The following is a 19,181-nucleotide window of genomic DNA, read 5'->3' as shown; positions in this document are numbered from 1 at the left end:
TGAGTCAACGAAAATTAAGCATTATTATGGAAGAAGACGTGAATTACTTCATTTATTTTAGCCTCTGATGTCAAGCAAAATTTCTCTCGATAAGTGTGACCATATAAATTTTACGAGAAAAATGTTTGGAAATGCCTTTGGTATGATGTAAGTAATTTATATTATCAGGGATAGATTTAATTTTAGAAGTATGAATGGAGAGCAGGGTAATCTGGACGCGCGTCAAAGTCCCGAACCCCCTTCCACGGGACGGAGGGGTATGAAAGAAGAGGCGGGTCATAGCGACAGAGGTGAAAAGGAATTGCGTATTTTTCGCCGTTCCCGTCAGCAACGTCATCAAAACGTAGTTTAAGTAAGCCCAACAAATAAACAAGTTGGCTTGGTCTCGTCTCCATCTAAGGGACAGGATCACGTGACTAACAAAGTTGACTCTAGTACCATCTGTCGTTGAGCGACGAAAATAAATCTATTATTTTGCTGATTGGATTAGAGTCTGACTTGTGGGGTAAAACAGGTTCTGCGCATGGTAAAATCAAGCCAATCAGGTTATCCCTTTCTCGCCTCAAAATCCGAGAACAAGATCTGAGCCGTTGTAAAAATTCAAAAGAATTGTTGGTTGGGTCTATAAGATAAATTTAACTTTTCGTTACGTGTTGTAGGGAGGGGCTCTATACTGGGCTATGATCGAAACAGACTGAAGTAAATATTAACCGTTCTCCATTCCTAATCCTGAAAATAGATCTCCCTGATATTATCTTGACAAAAAGCGCCAAATAAACGATATCTAGTTTAAACTGAAAGATTCCTTCACAATGGACCGAAATCCCATTCGACTGAATCCAAAATACTCCAATGAAATTTCTTGTATTTGGCCATAAGAAATGTCTGCTTTTTTGGCTATAAGAAGTGTAATGTTTTTTATTTTTTTTTTTTTTGACTCTACTTCATGTAGGAAAAGAGAGGAATGGCAAAAGAGACGGAAAATTGTTAATCCGGCGTTCCATTTCAGCAAGCTGATAACCTACATGCCTGCAATAAATGATAAATGTCGTGTTTTAGTCAATTTAATAGCGACAAAACTGAATGAACCTTCGATCGACGTCACTTCACTTTTTGCTTCTTTCGCCTTGGATGTATCTAGCCGTAAGGAACCATATCGAGGGCATTTTAACAATGTTGTTCAGCAGCGATGGATTTAATTTTAGAAGTAGGAATGGAGAACGGTTAGTATTTACTTCTGACTGACTCAAAGCCCAGTGAATAGCCCCTCCTTCCAACACGTAACGAAAAGTTTAAATTATCTTATTGGCTCACTTGCTGAAGGGGACGGCGAAAAATACGTAATTCCTTTTCACCTCTGTCGCTATGACCCCGCCTCTTCTTTCATACCCCCTTCCTGGGGAAGGGGGTCCGGTACTTTGACGCGCGCCCGCATTACTCTGTTCTCCATTCCTACTTCTCAAATTAAATCTATCCCTGGCTCAGCTAATATTTCATTTATATAGCAATATAATAATCAATAGTAGCATAAGTTCATAAGATATGTTCCATAAGTTTGTCACGGGTTTCTGAGAGCTTGTCATGAAGTGACGTAGGTGAAACGTCACAGATCATATGTAGAAGTGGAATGTCGTTTTCCATTGAAACTATTATTGAAGTGCTAATAGTTGTTATATTTGTAGCATTACCTCCTTTATCTAGTGATTTCTTACGTCATTAAATACATTTCTTTCATTTAAGACATTGTTCTTGGAACGACAGCTTATGGACAAGAAAATGCTGATTCTGTAAAAATAAGACAAGATGTGGAAGAGTAAGTGTGTTAAGATAGAGGTTTGAAAGACACCCTGCGGTATCAAGTAATTTTCACTTTATGATTCGTTAAAGGAAATGGTCAGGTGACATAACATTATACCTTAAAAGATCGACCTTATTCTAAATATAAAAGGAATGAAATATTAAAAGAAATAAATCATCTCTTATTACAAAATAATTAGCATTTAATTAGCTCTAAATACGAGGACTATTGCGCCACCCGCCATTGGTTTAGTGGCGTCTGCTAAATCGTACCACTTACCGTAGGCGATTGGTCGAACTCTCACAGGCTGAGAGTAAGAGGTTCGATTTAGCAGACGCCACTAAACCAATGGCGAATTAAATGCTAATTAGTTGTAATTAGAGATCATTTATCTATTTTTTTTTTTTAATATTTTTCCTTTTATATGTAGAAAAAGGCCGTTGTTTTAAGGTATAATAATCAGTTATGTTACCTGAACGTTTCCTTTAACACCATGAAAGTGTACTTCAAAATTTAATTATTGATGGTAATTTATGGATTTGACATGTACTAATGCTGGTTTTAAAAACTGCGTAGAAAAACTCTTTTTTATACTATATTATGTTCCTTCATATAAATTGATTTCGTTGACCATGGTGGGACTAAATGTAAGAACTGTTTTAAAAACGTTTTGCAGTAGTACATTTTACGTGTATCGTCGCTTTTTGAGGCCATGGTTATGGTGGGATTTCATATACCGTTTTACCACGGAAGGCAAGTTTTTTAACCAAGCCGCATCCACTGTTAGTGACTTGACAAATAAGGTATAATTTTTATCAATTATTTTGAATAGTATAGTTAATTAATATATTTCTATGCGTGGTACAGTGTATTAAAGAAAGGATTTTGGCAAAACAACAAAATATGAAATGCCAATATGATACTGTTAATGATTCGAAATTTGAGCCAATCTTGGATTTTCTGTTGGAAAATCCTGCCTACCCTGAAAGTGGTTTGAAGGATGACCTGGCTTTGCTTATTTACGCGGTATGAACGTTAAAATTATATTTATAATAATTTTTCACTCGTCGTTGTGATAAAAGTACAAATCCCTTGTTCTTAATACATTCAAAGCAAAAACATTGCTGTAAAAATTCAGGGTTCTGAAATTAGTTGTAAATCGGTAGCGGAAAAATATACCCCGATAATTTTCCGAGTTACAACCCTAATAATTTCCTAATCTAGGTACCTTCTAAATTTATCCTGGCATATAGATAGACCCAACCAACAAATAAACAAGTTGGCTTGGTCTCGTCTCCATCTAAGGGATAGGATCACGTGACTAACAAAGTTGACAGTTGTGCCATCTGTCGTTGAGCGACGCAAATAAATCTCTTATTTTTCTGATTGGATTAGAGTCTGACTCTTGAGGTAAAACAGGTTCTGCGCATGGCAAAAATCAAGCCAATCGGGTTATCCCTTTCTCGCCTCAAAACCCGAGAACAAGATCTGAGCCGTTATAAAAATTCAAAAGATTTGTTGGTTGGGTCACTACGATAATACCATAAGTTTATGATGCCTCTAAGTACACAAATATGGGTTACAACTGGGCATCTTCCGCAGGCTACTGTGACGTCAGAGCTCGTATAGCGCTAAGATCCGAAGAGAGAAAATTTTGAAATTTCTGTCGCGGTGCAGCCACCAAGCGGTCGAGACGATTACTAAATGGGTCACGTGAAAAAAAATCATCCAATGGGATAAAGGAGATTTTTACGTTTCGTATAGGCAGGCATCGGGGGGGGGAACGAATTTTACTTAAGTAACCCCAAAATTCCTCTCACTCTCTCGTGAGATAGAGGCGGTTTCAGTCCTGAAACATTCTAAAAAGGATAAAAGAAACGCTAGGCTAGGCGGTACAATTTTGTATTGAAGTTGAGGTGATAAATGATACGGAGAGAGTATAGGGTTTCATTAAAGGGAGCCAGACAAACACCATTGCCATAGGAGTAGCAGCCATTTCTCTACTTAGAGGCATGATAAACTTATGATAATACATATCATATCATAGAGGATGGAACTAAGGCTTAACCTAAACTACCTATAGGTATAAGATTAAATTCTTAGCGGTATTTGAATTATATACGTCTTCCAAGGGCCAAGATACAACTTCACTCACCTTGGTGTGGACCATACATTTACTTGGGCTTCATACTGATATTCAAGAAAAAGCTCATCGTGAAGTACGGGAAAAATTTATGACAACAAATCCCGAAATTACGTTCAACGATACTCAGCAGCTGAAATATTTGACCATGGTTATTAAAGTATGAAATTCGTCTTCTTGGGTTTTACATTATAAGATATGTTCCATAAATATGACACTACCTATGATTCGTAATGCTAGAGACTTACTGAGAGCTAATCGGAGAACGACAAGCGAGAATTTACTACACGTAGTACTCGGTTTCATCTTCCTTTTTAATCTGTATTGCTAAGCCTTTGACATCGCCTCACCAGGCGTCGCTTTACCAGAATCTATGACCCACGTCACTTCATGACAAGCTCTCAGTAACGAGTGACAAACTTATGGAACATATGTTATGAACTTATATACTAAAGAAAATATATTTTAGGAAGCTATACGGTTATATCCCCCAATTCCAGGAGTATCAAGAACAACTGATGAAGAATTAAAAATTGGCAAGTACATGTTAAACTCTGTTTATTTAACTCAACATGGGGGGTGGTGTCCTGCTTGTCAAATTCCTTACCTCATTATGACAAGTAACCTTACAATTTGCAGGTGACACAATTATTCCAAAACATACCTCGGTAATGGTCAACATTTACGCGCTACACAGAGATCCTGACGTATTCCCCGAGCCAGAGAAGTTTGATCCCGAGAGATTTGAAAATGAAGCCAGTTCAAAAATCACCACTTACTCGTATATGCCTTTCTCTGCAGGACCAAGAAATTGCATAGGTATGTACAGCCAAGTTGCCACCAAGGAGAATGTATAAGAGAGGAGACTCGTTCTGGAAAGGGGGAGGTAAAAATCGAGGCTGATACCGCGTACAGTGGCGCAGCTTCGACGCGCCTACCCGTTGGTAAAGGCGCCAGTCACGAGGTCGTTGTTGGAAACGAGGGATATTCAAAATTATAAACAAACTCAAGAGGCTAGAGCAAGGAGGCTTGAACGCATGCGCGAGAACGCACTCTCTCTCTTACCGTGAGGGGTAGCGGTAACTATGGTAACCGGGGGAGGGAACAGTACCGTTTTAGGAACGGGGGGCTACTTTGTGCATTTTGTCTCAATCAGAGTCTCCACTCTTATACATTCTCCTTGTTGCCACCTTGCTTTACTAACTGAATATTATTTATTTTAGGTAAAACGTTTGCCATGGCTACATTGAAAGCTGCTCTGGCTCATTTGCTCTTGAATTTCAAATTTGAATCTTTGGATCAAAGGGATAAAATACTGCTTACTCCAGCCTTGTCATTGAAGCCTAAAAACGAAATACGAATGAAATTTTGTAAAAGAAATCCGTGATGCTTAATTTTGGATATTAAAAATTACCTACGTATTAAATTTAGCTTATACCGTAAAAACTCGATTTTGTGTCAAAATTAATTATAGTTAATGTTTCATAGTTGTTGTAGAAGCGAGTTTTTATATGCACATGATGTTTCTGATAAGTATGTCATAAGTTAAAGGGTGTTTTCTTTGGGTCAGACTGAGTGAAAAGTGTCAAAAAACATTTTATTTCGGAGATAAAGATATTTCGAGAATAAAGGCAGCCTTATCGAGAAACATTGACTCTTAAGATATGTTCCATAGGTTTGTCACTGGTTACCACGAGCTTGTCATAAGGTGACGTAAGTGAAACGTCATATTCTTGTGAAACGACTCCTGATAAGTCGCTGTTATATGCTTAGTAATGCAGACTAAATAGGAAGATGGACTGCAAAACCGTGTATAGTCAATTCTCGCGTCGTTGTCGAACTAGCTCGAGCTGTAAGTCTCCAGCATTACGAAGTATAGGAAGTGTCATACTTATAGAACATATCTTGTAAACTTATGCTTGAAATAATGCATTTTACAGAAGATTTTGGGATTTTTGAAAAATTTTAAATCATTGTTTTTTGTTATTTTCTTCAAGATCTTCATGACAGTATACGGGAAAATCCGACACCTAAGGGAAATTTTATTTGTCCACCATTTTCTCTGTAATCTCTCGCAATTTCTTTGGAGCTTTCGTAATTTTTCAAATAACTCTATATTTTTCACAGACTATATGAATTCCATTGGAGCGTTTATACGACCTAACCCTCGGTCCTATGGGGTAATTTCTTTAATTGATCCAAATTTAGGCTTTCGTGAGTAACGCGACAATACTATTGATTGTGACCAACACATCATTAAAAATTCATGAATTGTATAACCTTATTAATTATGAAAAGTAACGCGAAAGCTAGGAAATCGATTCTATTCGTTTTATTTATCACTAAGGCAGGTAGTTATCTATTAGAGACGTTGTTCTATATATTTTTTGGCCAGAGCTCGATCACGCAATGTGCAAGGATCGATCCCAAATTAAAGTAATATTGGAGGGTTACCATACTGTAGTACGCGATAACTTGAGTTTATTTCTTTGAAATTCGTGACAACCTTGAGTCGGCTAGAAAGAGAAATTAATAGCGATTTCCACTGACTGCACTAGAGCACTGTAAGTGCACTCTCGGCGCGTTTTCGTCCGCCACTGGGAACACGAGTGCAACACTCGCCCAGAATCGCGTTTTCCACTGACCCCAAAAACTGCCCGAGAATTGCTCTTTCGTGCTCTGAAAAATTCGACGGAGCGACGGTGCTCGAGTATGACGTAATAAAATTAAAATGGCGGACCATGGGGTATCTCATAGAAGACAGGCTCTCGCTTATGCTTATTTATTTCTGGAATCATCTTCTTAAAGTTCTGAAGATGAAGAATACGAGGTTTTATCATTACTTTAAAGATATTACGCCTCTTCCTAAAACCAATAATTATATCAGAGACGTTGTCGATCATTATTCAAAATAGATTTTTTGAAAATTAATTGAAATGTTAATTCTATTAATTGGTTTCGGCCCATTTGCGTCAAGATATACACACTTTATTGCAATTTCGTCTCCGGCGCCAATTTTGATTATTCAGAGCGCGCTCTGACCTCTCGATCGTGTTCCACTGACGAAACTATTCTCTCCAAAACTCGCTGAGGGCAGTTACGTCATCCTGACACTGAGAGCACTCTTTGGAGCAGTCAGTGGAAATCGCTATAAGAGTCAGTCTACCTAAAAGTAGAGTTCAACAAAATACAGAGAGAAAATGGCCATCGAAACAGGAAAATACTATAGAGCACCCTTTTTTGAAGTAAGCTTTACGCCTTTAAATAATGTTATTTCTGTTCAAACTTAATGTTAATAGTTCAATCACAAAGCCTGCCTTGACCTCTAAAAATTCAGGAGATTGTGATCAAACTTATTCTTTTTATGTTCTACCAAGGAGGATGTATAAGAGGGGTGACTCGAAGTCAGACAAGTCACAAAATTCATGTTGTTCATAATATGGTACTGTGCCGTTCCCCGGTTACCATAGTTACAGCTACCCCCTCACGGCAAGAGAGCTTACATTCTCGCGCATGCGTTCAAGCCTCATTGCTCTTCCTCATGAGCTTGTTTATAATTTTAAATATCCCTCGTTTCCAACAACGATCATGTGACGTGCTCCTTTTTCCAACGTCTTGCGCGTCGAAGTTGCGCGGCACTGTATGCGGTATCTGCCTCGTTTTTTAACTCCCCCTTTTCCAGAACGGTCTCCACTCTTATTCAGCCTCCTTGCTTCGATTAACTAGAAATTATTTCAAATGACAAATTCGTTTATTACAAACAGAGAAATCACCACACAGGGGCAAGGCCGCCATTGGGGGTATCCTTCTTCTGGCCAAGAAGCAACGCCAGAAGGAGTTCACCCGACTTCTCTACACGCGGGAGGCTAGCCAACTGGCACTGTTTCTGGTGGAACTTCTTGGCGCCCAATGGCGGCCTTGCCACAGTGTGTTGCCTTCTCAGTTAGTAATGAAATAATTTGTCTATTCATTATCTTTGTTACCAGATGTCACCATTTGTTATTGTGAATGAACAAGGAGAGAAAACGGGCTATATGATAAATCTCCTTAATGTTCTAAAAATATTTGACAATATCAAGTAATAAAGCGTAAGGTATGAGGTCTCCTTTAATGTTACTCGTAATAACCACAAGGCTCAAAATATTTTCTAGCGTTACTGTTATCCCGAATGTTGATCACTTATGGGGAGCGAGAGTTAATAATTCATGGAATGGTCTTCTTGGAATGCTCGAGAGAAATGTAATTTATTTTATTCGAAATGTATGCTAAGTTAGGAATTCATTGAAGTTACTAGGAATATGGAGACCCAGCTTAAAGGGACTGTAAACGAGTCGGCGAACCGTTGAACATATTTCGGAATAAGGTACAAGACCCTCCCTCCCCACAATCATTGACGTCTAAAGCTGATGTAAAACACGTCATAGAGGAATTATTTCGTGGTTGTAAAGCAGTTCCTCACATCCGATTAATCTCTATTGTGATTGGTTGTGAGCCGCCCCGCTCCGGCGTTTCTACAGCCTCCACTCTCGAGAGTCTGAGACCCCCGCTGCGTTTGCTAGAACCGTCTTCTGAAGCCACACCAAAGGCGCTGTGATTGGCCCAATTTTATCACCTACCGAAAATGCCTTAACACTATTTTCTCGGAAAGAAGGAAAGCCTTTAGTTTTGCTTACCCCCAGGGTTGTGATGTCAAAAACTACTTTGTTTTATAAAACATTCAATAGTCCGCCGACCCCTTTACAGACCCTTTTAAATATTTTATTTATTTATTACAAATTTATTCAAAAAGTAGCTTAAAGTCAAATATGATAAATAATGACAAGGGTTATCACAAATTAAGTAAGGATTAACTTATAATATTTTCACTCCATATTACTATGGTAAAATAAGTGAATTCTTAGTAAACGTGATCTAACAGCTATTCATTAAACGTTTCCAAAACACAGGAGGCAGATTTTTCAATATTGCCGTTATGGTTGGTCAATGATCGCTTCAAGTTTTTCCCAACATCGCACCCATTTCTGATTTCAAGAACCCAAATATTATTCGGAACTAACGAAAGAAATGAAAACAACATTTTTTCTGTTGTCGACAAATGGGTAACTTGTTTTACAAATATTTAACTTAAAACGGCCTTTTTCTAAATTTAAAAGGAAAAGTATTAAAAAGTAAATAAATTATATCTTATTATAAAATAATATGCATTTAATTAGTATTAAAATCGAGCACTACTGCACCGGCTCTTACCCCTAACGGGATTGCTTCTCACAGGTTGAGAGAGCTAAGGGTAAGAGGTTCGGGCTAGCAGACGCCACCATACCAATGGCGGCCTCGAGAAATGGTCGTTCATTTAAGGTATAATCAAAAGCGGATTATGCTTCACACATAAAGTACGTAAGTCCCACTTTTCCGTAGCTTTGGCCATTGATTTCATGATATTCCCGAAGTAAAAACTAAGCAGACGAACAAAAAAGCTTTTAACCAATTATGAGCCCCCTAACCATAGATAACCTCTTTAATGTCAGACCAATAGGCGACGGATATTACTATTTTCTTGCATGGGACCTCGACTCTACCTCGCCGTCGCCATAACCGGGAAGCCCGGGAAGGCGAGTTTGCGGTATCGTTCGTAGTCGTTATAAAATATTTAACGTTTTAAAGCTCAAGTTTCGAAATTTTTTGAGACATTTACTAGGTCTTCAACTAAATATTATAAGATTTTTATTAAATTTCAACAGAAAAATAGCTCTGCGAATAAAATTAGACACGAAAAGTCGAAAACTACCCTAAGCCTTGGCTAGATATCAGCGGCTGAGGCCGAGCGGCGCATCTCGAGCCGCCGGCGGCCGGGCTTGCCGTAACGGCGAGAACAGAAAAATACCTCGTTAAAAAACAGATGCACGGCGTCTTAAATAGTCCAAGCAAAAGCTACCCAGATTGATAACAACTAAATATTATAAGATTTTCTTTAAATTTCAACATAAATATAGCTCTGCGAATAGAATTAGACACGAAAACTACACTAAGCCTTGGCTAGATATCAGCGGCTGAGGCCGAGCGGCCCATTTCGAGCCGCCGGCGGCCGGGCTTGCCGTAACGGCGAGAGCAGAAAAATACCTCGTTAAAAAACAGATGTACGGCGTCTTAAATAGTCCAAGCAAAAGCTACCCAGATTGATAACATTTTAACGCCTTACTCCCAAATAATCTTTGATATTGTGAATAGTTTTATCTAAAGAATATTTTAGACACCCTACTCAGTCTCTATAGTAGTTCTCGAATTCTAGGAGAGCGATAGCTCTCTTAGATAAGACCTCATACCGACTTTAATGTATAAGGATGGTTTTTTGATTGGTTATAACTTTTTTTGTATCGTATTAACTGCTTTGAAAAAATTCCACAGAACTACAATTCGGGCCCTCAATATGTGGTTAAAATTTCAAGAAGATCCACCCATTAGTTTATTGTATAAAAAATAAAGTTGCTAAGGGTGGTTTTCATTTCCATAAAATTAATCAGCCCTTTTGGTGAAAAAGTTAAATTTTCCCATAGAAATAACATGGAGTTTTTTTCAAATTTAGCCATTTTGTGGCCACCCTTTTGAAATGAAATATTCGTTTGTTACGTTTGGGAACGGTTTTATATCAAAATTTAAACCTTTTTCTAGGACCATTTTTAAGGTTTTTGAGAAAAATTAATTTTAAGTATGTTTAATTTTAAATTTTAAAAACTACCCCAATCTGCGATATTTTAGCATGGATACGCTGTTTCATTGGTAAATATCAGCGCGACCAATATTGGCCTTTTTTTACGTATAGTTGCGTCATAATAATCCGATTGTTTTTTCTTAATGCCTTTTGGTTGAAATGGCCTATCGATAGTGAGATAAGACTGCTTTAATATTGCCGCCGTGACAAATTACCCCGTTTGTGGCCGCCATTTTTTTAAGGGGAAAAAAATTTGAGAGTGGGTCCTTTTTCGTTGCCATTTTCATATTTTTTGAGGATTTGCTCATGGATGGATTTTAAATATAATATAAAGTAGGTTTCAAGCTTTAATATAAGCCTAATTTCATAGTTTTCCACCTTTTTATTGTCCCACAATCTATTTCTAAACTTGGCACTTTCTTTAAGGCGGTGAAATTGCGCTAAGCCTTGGCTTACCTTTAATTTTTGCCATTTATAAAAATGTTTACCTCTTGTTGTTACTTCGCCTTCTCGTATCGTCGTGTTTTTAAAGTTTAGACTTTGAAAGTAGTGCTTAGTTTTCTTAAATATTACTTAATTGTATAAAATTTCAATATTATAATTGCCTAAAACGTCCGTATTAACGAATTCAATGTTTTTTGTTGAAGGGACGCGCCTTGCATTTGAATTTCGTTCCCTCGAAACTACCCCCTTTAAGAGACCGGCCGCCGGAGGCTTTTTCTTCTACGCCCTCTCGGTCGCTCGTTCAGCCCCGATTCCCCCGAAAACAGCTGTAGTGACTCTGTTATTTACCAAAAATGTATGCGGTCAGTGTGTTGTTTTTGCATTTTAATGCTTCTAATCGTGGTGCACGTCGAGGTTTACGAATCCAACGTGTGTTGCGTAATGAAAATCAAGGGTGGATACTATATGATCTAATGATCTATGCTTTAAAAGGAATTTGACGGCGACAGTCATGCAAAAACGGTATTAGGCCTTGCCAAAAGTTGACCAAGCTATAGTGAGCCTTGTCAGTCAATGATATAAGAAATTGACCCTCGGATATCCTCTGACTAGGAGATGGTTATAAAGTTACTAACTCTCGATTTTGGAGGTAGATACTGTCTAGTGACACTTAAAGTAACGACTTAATCTTATAAACAGACTAACATCATAAGCCCATATCGTAAATTCACCGATGTTGATATCTAAGCTTACTTGAAATACCAATACCAATTTTTTTAACTCAATGAATCTTAAATATCAACATCAAAAATTATCTTCTGAAAGAGATATCTACTTATATTCCATTCAAATTTCTCGCAACATTTCAAATTAACGAATAGAAATGTGCAAATGAAGTTCTAACTGATTAATTGGGCAAATTGCTATATTGGTCACCATTACCGATCGCAGATAGATTTGCGCCCTTCAGTAGTGTTTATTATGCTTGTGAAATGGTAAGCGAAATCTGTGATTAAAGTTTAAAATAGACATGAGCAAAAAGGGCTTTATTCATATCAACTCGATTACCGAATATCTAAATTTGACTAAAATTAACAAAATATTCCCTTCATGGTTAAAAATCTTGTTTGAAGCAGCAAGCCATCTAATCCTTATTGACCTTCTTTTGAAAAAAAATAATAGGTTGATACCTCTTTCAGTAGATTATTCATTCATATTTCAGTTTCATTGAGTTTAAAAAAAATTAGTTCCACCATTGGTTAATTTTCAATATTGACCAATCGACAATCAAAAATTTTAATAACTAAATTACAAAGACCGGTTCAAAACCATATTAGTTTTGAAACGATTAAATTATAATTTTAAACATATATACTAGTTAATTCCTCGTAGGTAATTAGTTTATTTCCTTAGTGAAATTAATGCTGAATATTATATACACAAAGTAAATAATAAATTAACTTCTAAAATTTAAATGTAAAGTGTGTGCATTATTTCCCGATTAATAAAAGATATCCACCTATTTTCATTCAAATTAATTACTAATTTGTGGATAATGGATAGAAAATGTCGAGCTCTAATTGCGATATAGCTAAAATCAATCCCACGGGCTAATTATATTACAATATAACCTTTGCCCTATGTTTACTGTTTTGAATTTTATTTGTAAAATTTAAAACATAAAATAGTATTACAATTTTTTTTAATTAAATAATTATTAATAAATTTCAATAAAATAAATTCTGGTTAAATACATAACACTACTTTTTATTAATTTTCTGAAATTATCAGAGCTAAATATCAAAGACACATATTTAATTGCTCTCATTTCGACACAACTGCAACCGTATAGATTTATTCATTTAATAACATTTCTCATTTCTAATTATTTAAATTCAAAGGGCTGTATTAACTTTTAAAGGTGAAAACCCAGCTGACTTAGAAGTAAAAAAATACCAGGCTGCCAGGCTGTCTCTTTACACAACAGAGTTGGCCATTCTCGCTTATGAGAAATGAATCCTTGTCATATGCATCTCTGGACTTTAGGAGCTCCAGGACTCCCAACTGAATCAGGGTGGGAAATAGGGATTTTTTTAAAACTAGACATTGGGCCAGCGACCCCCTGCCCAGGAATAAATGAACTGGTCCATGACCATTGACCAGGGCGCGGCGTCTGCTAAACTAAAGAAGTGGGTAATTAAAATAGTTGAGATAATGTCTGGACCCTGGTTACCCTAGAATTTCCTTAGTGGTCCTGTGGACCACTGCTCACCCTTCGATTTAATTTTTAAACTGGTCATTTTCCCTGTGCCACCGCCTTATTTGCAACGCTGAACTGAAGATTTCTTTTGACCGGACCATAGCCTACTCGATCACGCGCAACACGTCGCAAGCATTGAGTTCAGAACATATATCCATGTCGCAAGCTGCTTGCGCTATAGCGCGAGTCAGGGTGGGAAATAAGGATTTTTTTAAACTGGACATTAGGCCAGAGCCCTCCTGACTTGGAATAAATAAACTAGTCCGTGACAATAGACCTTTTCACCGGTAGAGCGGGGGTGAACAGGGGGGGAAATTTCGAGAGGTGAGCATGCGTAGAAAGAATGTTTGGGTGCAGTGCAGTACTTTTAACCATTCCTTTTGCCTTATTTGCTACGCATTCGAGTTTATTTTTATAAAACAGTGTTTTATTACTTGTTGTAAAAGTATTAATTGAACTTCCGAGGTGAAATTTTATCGAATTCAATTGATAGACGTAAAATTAGGGAATTTAATGAAATTCTACTCACTAAATTGGGCGCCAAGGCTTACGAGCGTGTTATACGCAGCACTTTCGGCACGGCATCGGCGGTCATCGCCGATGATCCCATACCGTCGCCGAGGCTTAGTGAGTTTAACCTACTAGTATCAATGCACCGTTTCCATTAGAACTTAAACACTTTATTTCTTAACATGGTTTTAATTGTACTATCTCAGTTTTAAATACTAGGCATTTTATTTTAATATTGAATTTCAAAAGGTCTCCCATACGTCCATCGTAGTTTAGTTTACACGTTTAACTCCATAGAAGCGCTATAACTCATGCCCCCAAACATTGCAACTTCTCATGCGCGGCCCTTAAAGTGAATAGGCTAATTGGCCAGAGCACGTCGTCTGCTAAGCTAAGGAAGTGGATAATTAAAATATTAGAATTTTAATGTGTGGACTCTGGTTACCCTTGAATTTTTTAGTAGTCTCGTGGACCACTGACCCCCCTCCGATTTAATTTTTGAACTGTACCAGGCAATTTTTAAACTCGTCATTTGCCCTGTGTTACCGCCTTATTTCCCACGCTGGCGCGAGTTGCTTTGCGTTGTCGAGTGCGTGATGGAGCGGGCTATGCCTGGAGTCCCAACCCCCGTTACTTACTACCAAAATACCCACTAGCATAGCCCACTCGATCACGCTCTCTTTTCCCCGGCTACATATTTTGAAGAGGGCACTTTTTAGGCGTATTTATTAACAATCTTGGATCACCTTTGTGGACTTTTAGGGTAGCCCTTATAAACTGAGTCGGCATTGCCCTGACTATTTTGTGTTTAAGGTTTATAAGCTTAATATCAAACAGACGTTAGTTAATGCTACAAAAAAAGTTCGAAATTGATAATCTCGGATCGTCTTTGAGAAGTTTTAAGGATATCCGAATTTCATATTGGGCTTATGAAAAGTTTGAGCTAAAGGTTAAACAGACATAAATCAGCGTTTTAAAAAATTGTGTAAAACTGTCAATTTGGTCCTATTTGTGGAATTTTTAGGGGAGCGCCTCGCGTTTCAATAAAGGGTTGTAAAAAATTGTATTATGTTAATTACAATAAGAATACAAACTTTCAATGAGTTACGTTTTTATTTTTTGGAGTATCATTATAAATAAATGACTGATTGAGCTAAAGTTACGGTCCCCTTTTTATATGTTTCTGCTTAGTGTAGATTTTGAAAATGTAAAACAGTTTCTTAACAATCTTAATTAAAATGAAGACTGAAGGAGCAGATATTAATCAAAAATGTCTTGATTAGAATCAAGTCCTAAAAAGTATCGATAAGACTGAGGTTATCACTTGTCTGAAGGATCAGATATTAATTTTTCTTTTTAATTGAAACTTAAAGGCATGCTTAAGAAAAAAACAACGTTCCATTACCGTTTTCCGTTGAAATAACTTATTTTACAGGTAATCAATTTCAAAAATTTACTTATCTCGGGTTTTCGGGCACAATTCCATTCCCCCAAAACATTTTATCATTACATTAATTACTTTTGAGAGATAACGTGTCAAAATAAGCTTTAAAACAATAAAAAACTGAATGAGCGGTCTGTTTAGCCATGACCAAAACCTTCAAATCAGTGTTGCTAATGTTAGAAAGTGGATGTTCCCACTTCCATTTTAAAAATTTGCCGCATTTCCCACACCCCCTTTTTTACAGTCATATTTATCTGGACTATTTTATCATACTAAGTTTAATATGGAATATCACTCCGCATGGCTTTGACAATATGTACAAATGCTATAAAGCTTTAAAATTCTCAAAATATGCTTTCTTTTTTTTCAGTGCCAAACTTAAAATCACCGAATTTATTTCAAAATGTCGCTTGAAATTATTAAACCGGATAAAATTTTCGAAAATGCACTAATTTTAACTGTGCAGTTAAAATTAGTGCATTTTTGAAAATTTTGCACTATTAACCCTTGAACAGGAAAATTCCGACATTTGATTGATTTCGGAAAAATATTACTTTTTCCCCACAGAGCCTAAAACCAAACCTAAATCTCCCACGATGTGGGAAATTACCCACACATTGGCAACACTGCTTTAAAAACTTACAACAAGCACACTTTCGAGACATGTTCTGAACAAATTAGTGCTTAACCCTCTAATAGTACGACCACGGAGAATTGATGTAAACTGTAGTTGAAATATATTCATGTGCGACCTGTGGCACTGAATGGTCTCTAACCATTGTTTGAAACTAGAGAGAGAAATAGTGAGCAGCATTAATCATGTCCTGAGCTATGAGAATGAACAGTATGACTGTTGACTGAAGTACACTAGACATTACATCATTTTGCATAACCACGAGTAAAAATCTAACTGTCCCTACTTAATTTTCCGCCATTGTTTTAAAACGTATCCACTGCGAAGCATACCGGGCACAAATGAGGGAACCTTTTAAAACTCAATGTCATACACGTACTCTCTCAAAAGTAATTAATGTAATGATAAAATGTTTGGGGGAATGGAATTGTGCCCGAAAACCCGAGATAAGTAAATTTTTGAAATTGATTACCTGTAAAATAAGTTATTTCAACGGAAAACGGTAATGGAACGTTGTTTTTTTCTTAAGCATGCCTTTAAGTTTCAATTAAAAAGAAAAATTAATATCTGATCCTTCAGACAAGTGATAACCTCAGTCTTATCGATACTTTTTAGGACTTGATTCTAATCAAGACATTTTTGATTAATTTAGGTAAGAGGTAAACCGGTTCTTTAGACGAAAGGATCGAATGGATCCGAAGGAGCCGCATTACTGAACTATTTCCCTCCGCGTAAGGGGAGGTTCTTTCCTAGGAGCTCAGAGAATATCGTGTAGTTCCCCCAGGCACATGTTACGTACTTCATGTGTAAAGCCTAATCGGCTTCTGGTATAATCAGTTATGTTACCCGAACTTTTCCTTCAATTGATTTTTCAATTTCATCTTCTTGATTAAATATAACACCATGAAGTAGCAGTAGTCCTATTTATATTCTAATAGCATTATTATTAAACATATATATAGATAATTATGACGTTACTTGCTGCCGTTCTGCTGATTTATAGGACGGGAAAACTAAGCTCTAAATGTGGGAAAATGAATTCCGAACTGCCCTTCATGTTTTTGTCGCAATGCCTTCTGGGAACGAGTAAGAATTTTAAAGTAACAATATATGTTAGAACAAAAGTTTAATCTAGTTTAAACGAAGGTCCCCAAAGTTTCAAGTGCAACGGTGTCTCTCGTTTTCTATCGGTCTCATGGGGTCTGGCCTCTTTCATTGTATTGGTTTTCGTTTCTTCGACAATGACCTCTGAGTTTTCGAGCAAATCTGAAGGTGTGCCCTTCGACATCATCAATGATATATTTAAATTTCCCAACGTGAAACCTTTGCTGGTTAAAAACACTGCATTTTTCGGTTTCGTCCAGGTCCGTATCGGACAAGCATATAAATAGTTATCAGGCTTGAAGTAATGATACCATTTACACTGCAGAAGGCCAGGCTACATGGCGGATAATGCGCAGTACCAAGTAGCCTGGCCTCCTAGTGTAAATGATATCAATACTCCTAGTCTGAAAACTCTGTATTATATCTGCATTCTTTTAAAAGACTGGTATACAGATAGGCCCGAATTTATTGTCTAATTCTTGCCATTTCGGATTTAGAAAAATGCAGTGTCGAATCCAGCATTTGCGGAAATACTAAAGCGAGCGGAAGCGAACCCAGATTCGTGTTACAAGAAATACAAAAGTTTAACGGAAAACGCCGACATTCATTGGGGAATCGAAAATCGCGAAAACATGTTCATCACGGACGACATTCAAAACTGGAACATAATCAAGAACAGATACGCCAAGACTGGAAGTTGCAAAATGAAATTAAGCAAACCTGTAATGATAGCGTTTTGGGCCATGTATTTCAAACAGAACATTTCGCAAACTCTGATCATGGCCGTCAACAGAAGGTTAGTTGTCTCCAACAAAGTTTTAAGCTTAGTTCCCACTTGACCGAAAACACGACCGAAACACTGCGGCAAGACATCTTCCGCAGAACGCGACCGAAACAACTTTCGGTCAGACAGAATTGGTGTTCTATTTTTTACGTAGAGGCCGACGTAAAATTATTTTGATAACCAATCAAAGCTCTTTTCGGGGTGAGGCTCCTTTTGACGTCATTATAGGGGAAAAAATTTATCACCCTCCTTTTTTGAGTTTTATTTTAACTCGCCAGTCGCGATTGCCACATTTGAATGTTAATGAACTTTTGAGTCTGAATTCTCTAACCAAAGTCGCTATTTCGGTGTTTGTACGTTGCAAACTTTTGAGTTCGAATCTCTCTGACCTGCATTTGGTAGTAGTTAACTTCTTAATTAAAATACCATCAAGGAAAAACCAAAGTTCTTCTGGCTCTGAGTCCCAAATGCAACTCGTGCCACGTGATTTCCGGCCCTTTTCTTTCGGAATTCGGTCGTATGTTAATCTTACCGTCGAAGACCTGTGCAAAAGAAAATTTTTTGATGCAACGCTTACGTTTTTGGTCAAATTCGAACCTAGCTTTATAGGTTAATTTTTAAATTCATGTTATCATTTGTCAGGTTGCGACAGTTGACTGAGGGTGATTGCTTGAAAGAACTGAACCCAACTTTGAAAAATGAATTGCATCCCTGTCAGAAAACGGAGACCCCAGATGTATTCGTCGTCATCAACGTATCAGCTTTCATGGTTATTTACCGCATCTGTTTCTTCGGGTTCTCAGCATCCTTAATCACTCTGGTACTAGAAATATATGTAGACGTTTTGAAGAGTAACTCGATGACATCTTAATGTCTCCCAAGTATGTTCGGGATTTCGATTTTAGTAGGCTAGTTTCACGAAGGCAGGGCGTTACGCCGTTTGTCTGAGGTGCTAATCTATGAAATCTCAAACTAATTTAAATTTTAAAATCATTCGGAAGTATTTCCTGGATGTTTCACTTTACATAATTAGTAGAATCGATAAAAAAATCACTTTATTTCAAAATTTCACCCTCCCATTATCCAATTGAGATTGGCACTCCGATTACGTTTCAGACACTGCTTGTGCAATTGTGAGTGTGATAGCCAAAGAGTTAAAACTAACCAAGAAGGCTAAAATAGATTCAGTTATATAAGTGTATTATTATCAATATTAAATTAATGTATACACATAATATTACAATTAACGTTGTTTTAATGGAAATGTAAAATACTATTTGATGTTATTCATCCATGCTTCTTTAAATAAATAAATTTGATTTGACCATACGATACAGCAATGGCATCAGATGGG

General features: G+C 37.1%; 2 protein-coding genes and 1 long non-coding RNA gene across 3 annotated transcripts; all 3 read left to right on the top strand.

Annotated features, from left to right (window-relative positions):
• LOC149647248 (cytochrome P450 4V2-like) lies at positions 1-5,387 on the top strand. Its single transcript, XM_089850105.1, has 9 exons — positions 1-147; positions 953-1,143; positions 1,741-1,813; positions 2,475-2,601; positions 2,666-2,824; positions 3,931-4,101; positions 4,411-4,477; positions 4,581-4,760; positions 5,165-5,387. The coding sequence occupies exons 1-9, from the start codon at positions 68-70 to the stop codon at positions 5,326-5,328; spliced, it is 1,212 nt and encodes a 403-aa protein (XP_089706231.1). The 5' UTR covers positions 1-67; the 3' UTR covers positions 5,329-5,387.
• A 4,836-nt stretch (positions 5,388-10,223) lies between these two features.
• LOC149647247 (uncharacterized) lies at positions 10,224-12,849 on the top strand. Its single transcript, XR_016371905.1, has 2 exons — positions 10,224-10,980; positions 11,295-12,849. It is a non-coding gene; the product is annotated as an uncharacterized LOC149647247 (long non-coding RNA).
• Positions 12,850-16,853: 4,004 nt separating this feature from the next.
• LOC149647246 (uncharacterized) lies at positions 16,854-18,698 on the top strand. Its single transcript, XM_089849610.1, has 4 exons — positions 16,854-17,025; positions 17,086-17,303; positions 17,541-17,839; positions 18,470-18,698. The coding sequence occupies exons 1-4, from the start codon at positions 16,908-16,910 to the stop codon at positions 18,696-18,698; spliced, it is 864 nt and encodes a 287-aa protein (XP_089705736.1). The 5' UTR covers positions 16,854-16,907.
• Positions 18,699-19,181: the final 483 nt, after the last annotated feature.

Source organism: Phalangium opilio, unplaced genomic scaffold (assembly GCF_054372755.1).
Source record: "Phalangium opilio isolate 3A_F unplaced genomic scaffold, DU_Popi_V2 ptg000089l_1, whole genome shotgun sequence".
Taxonomy (NCBI): domain Eukaryota; kingdom Metazoa; phylum Arthropoda; class Arachnida; order Opiliones; family Phalangiidae; genus Phalangium; species Phalangium opilio.
Note: the sequence above shows the minus strand (reverse complement) of the source record. Positions and strands in the feature narration are given on the sequence as shown.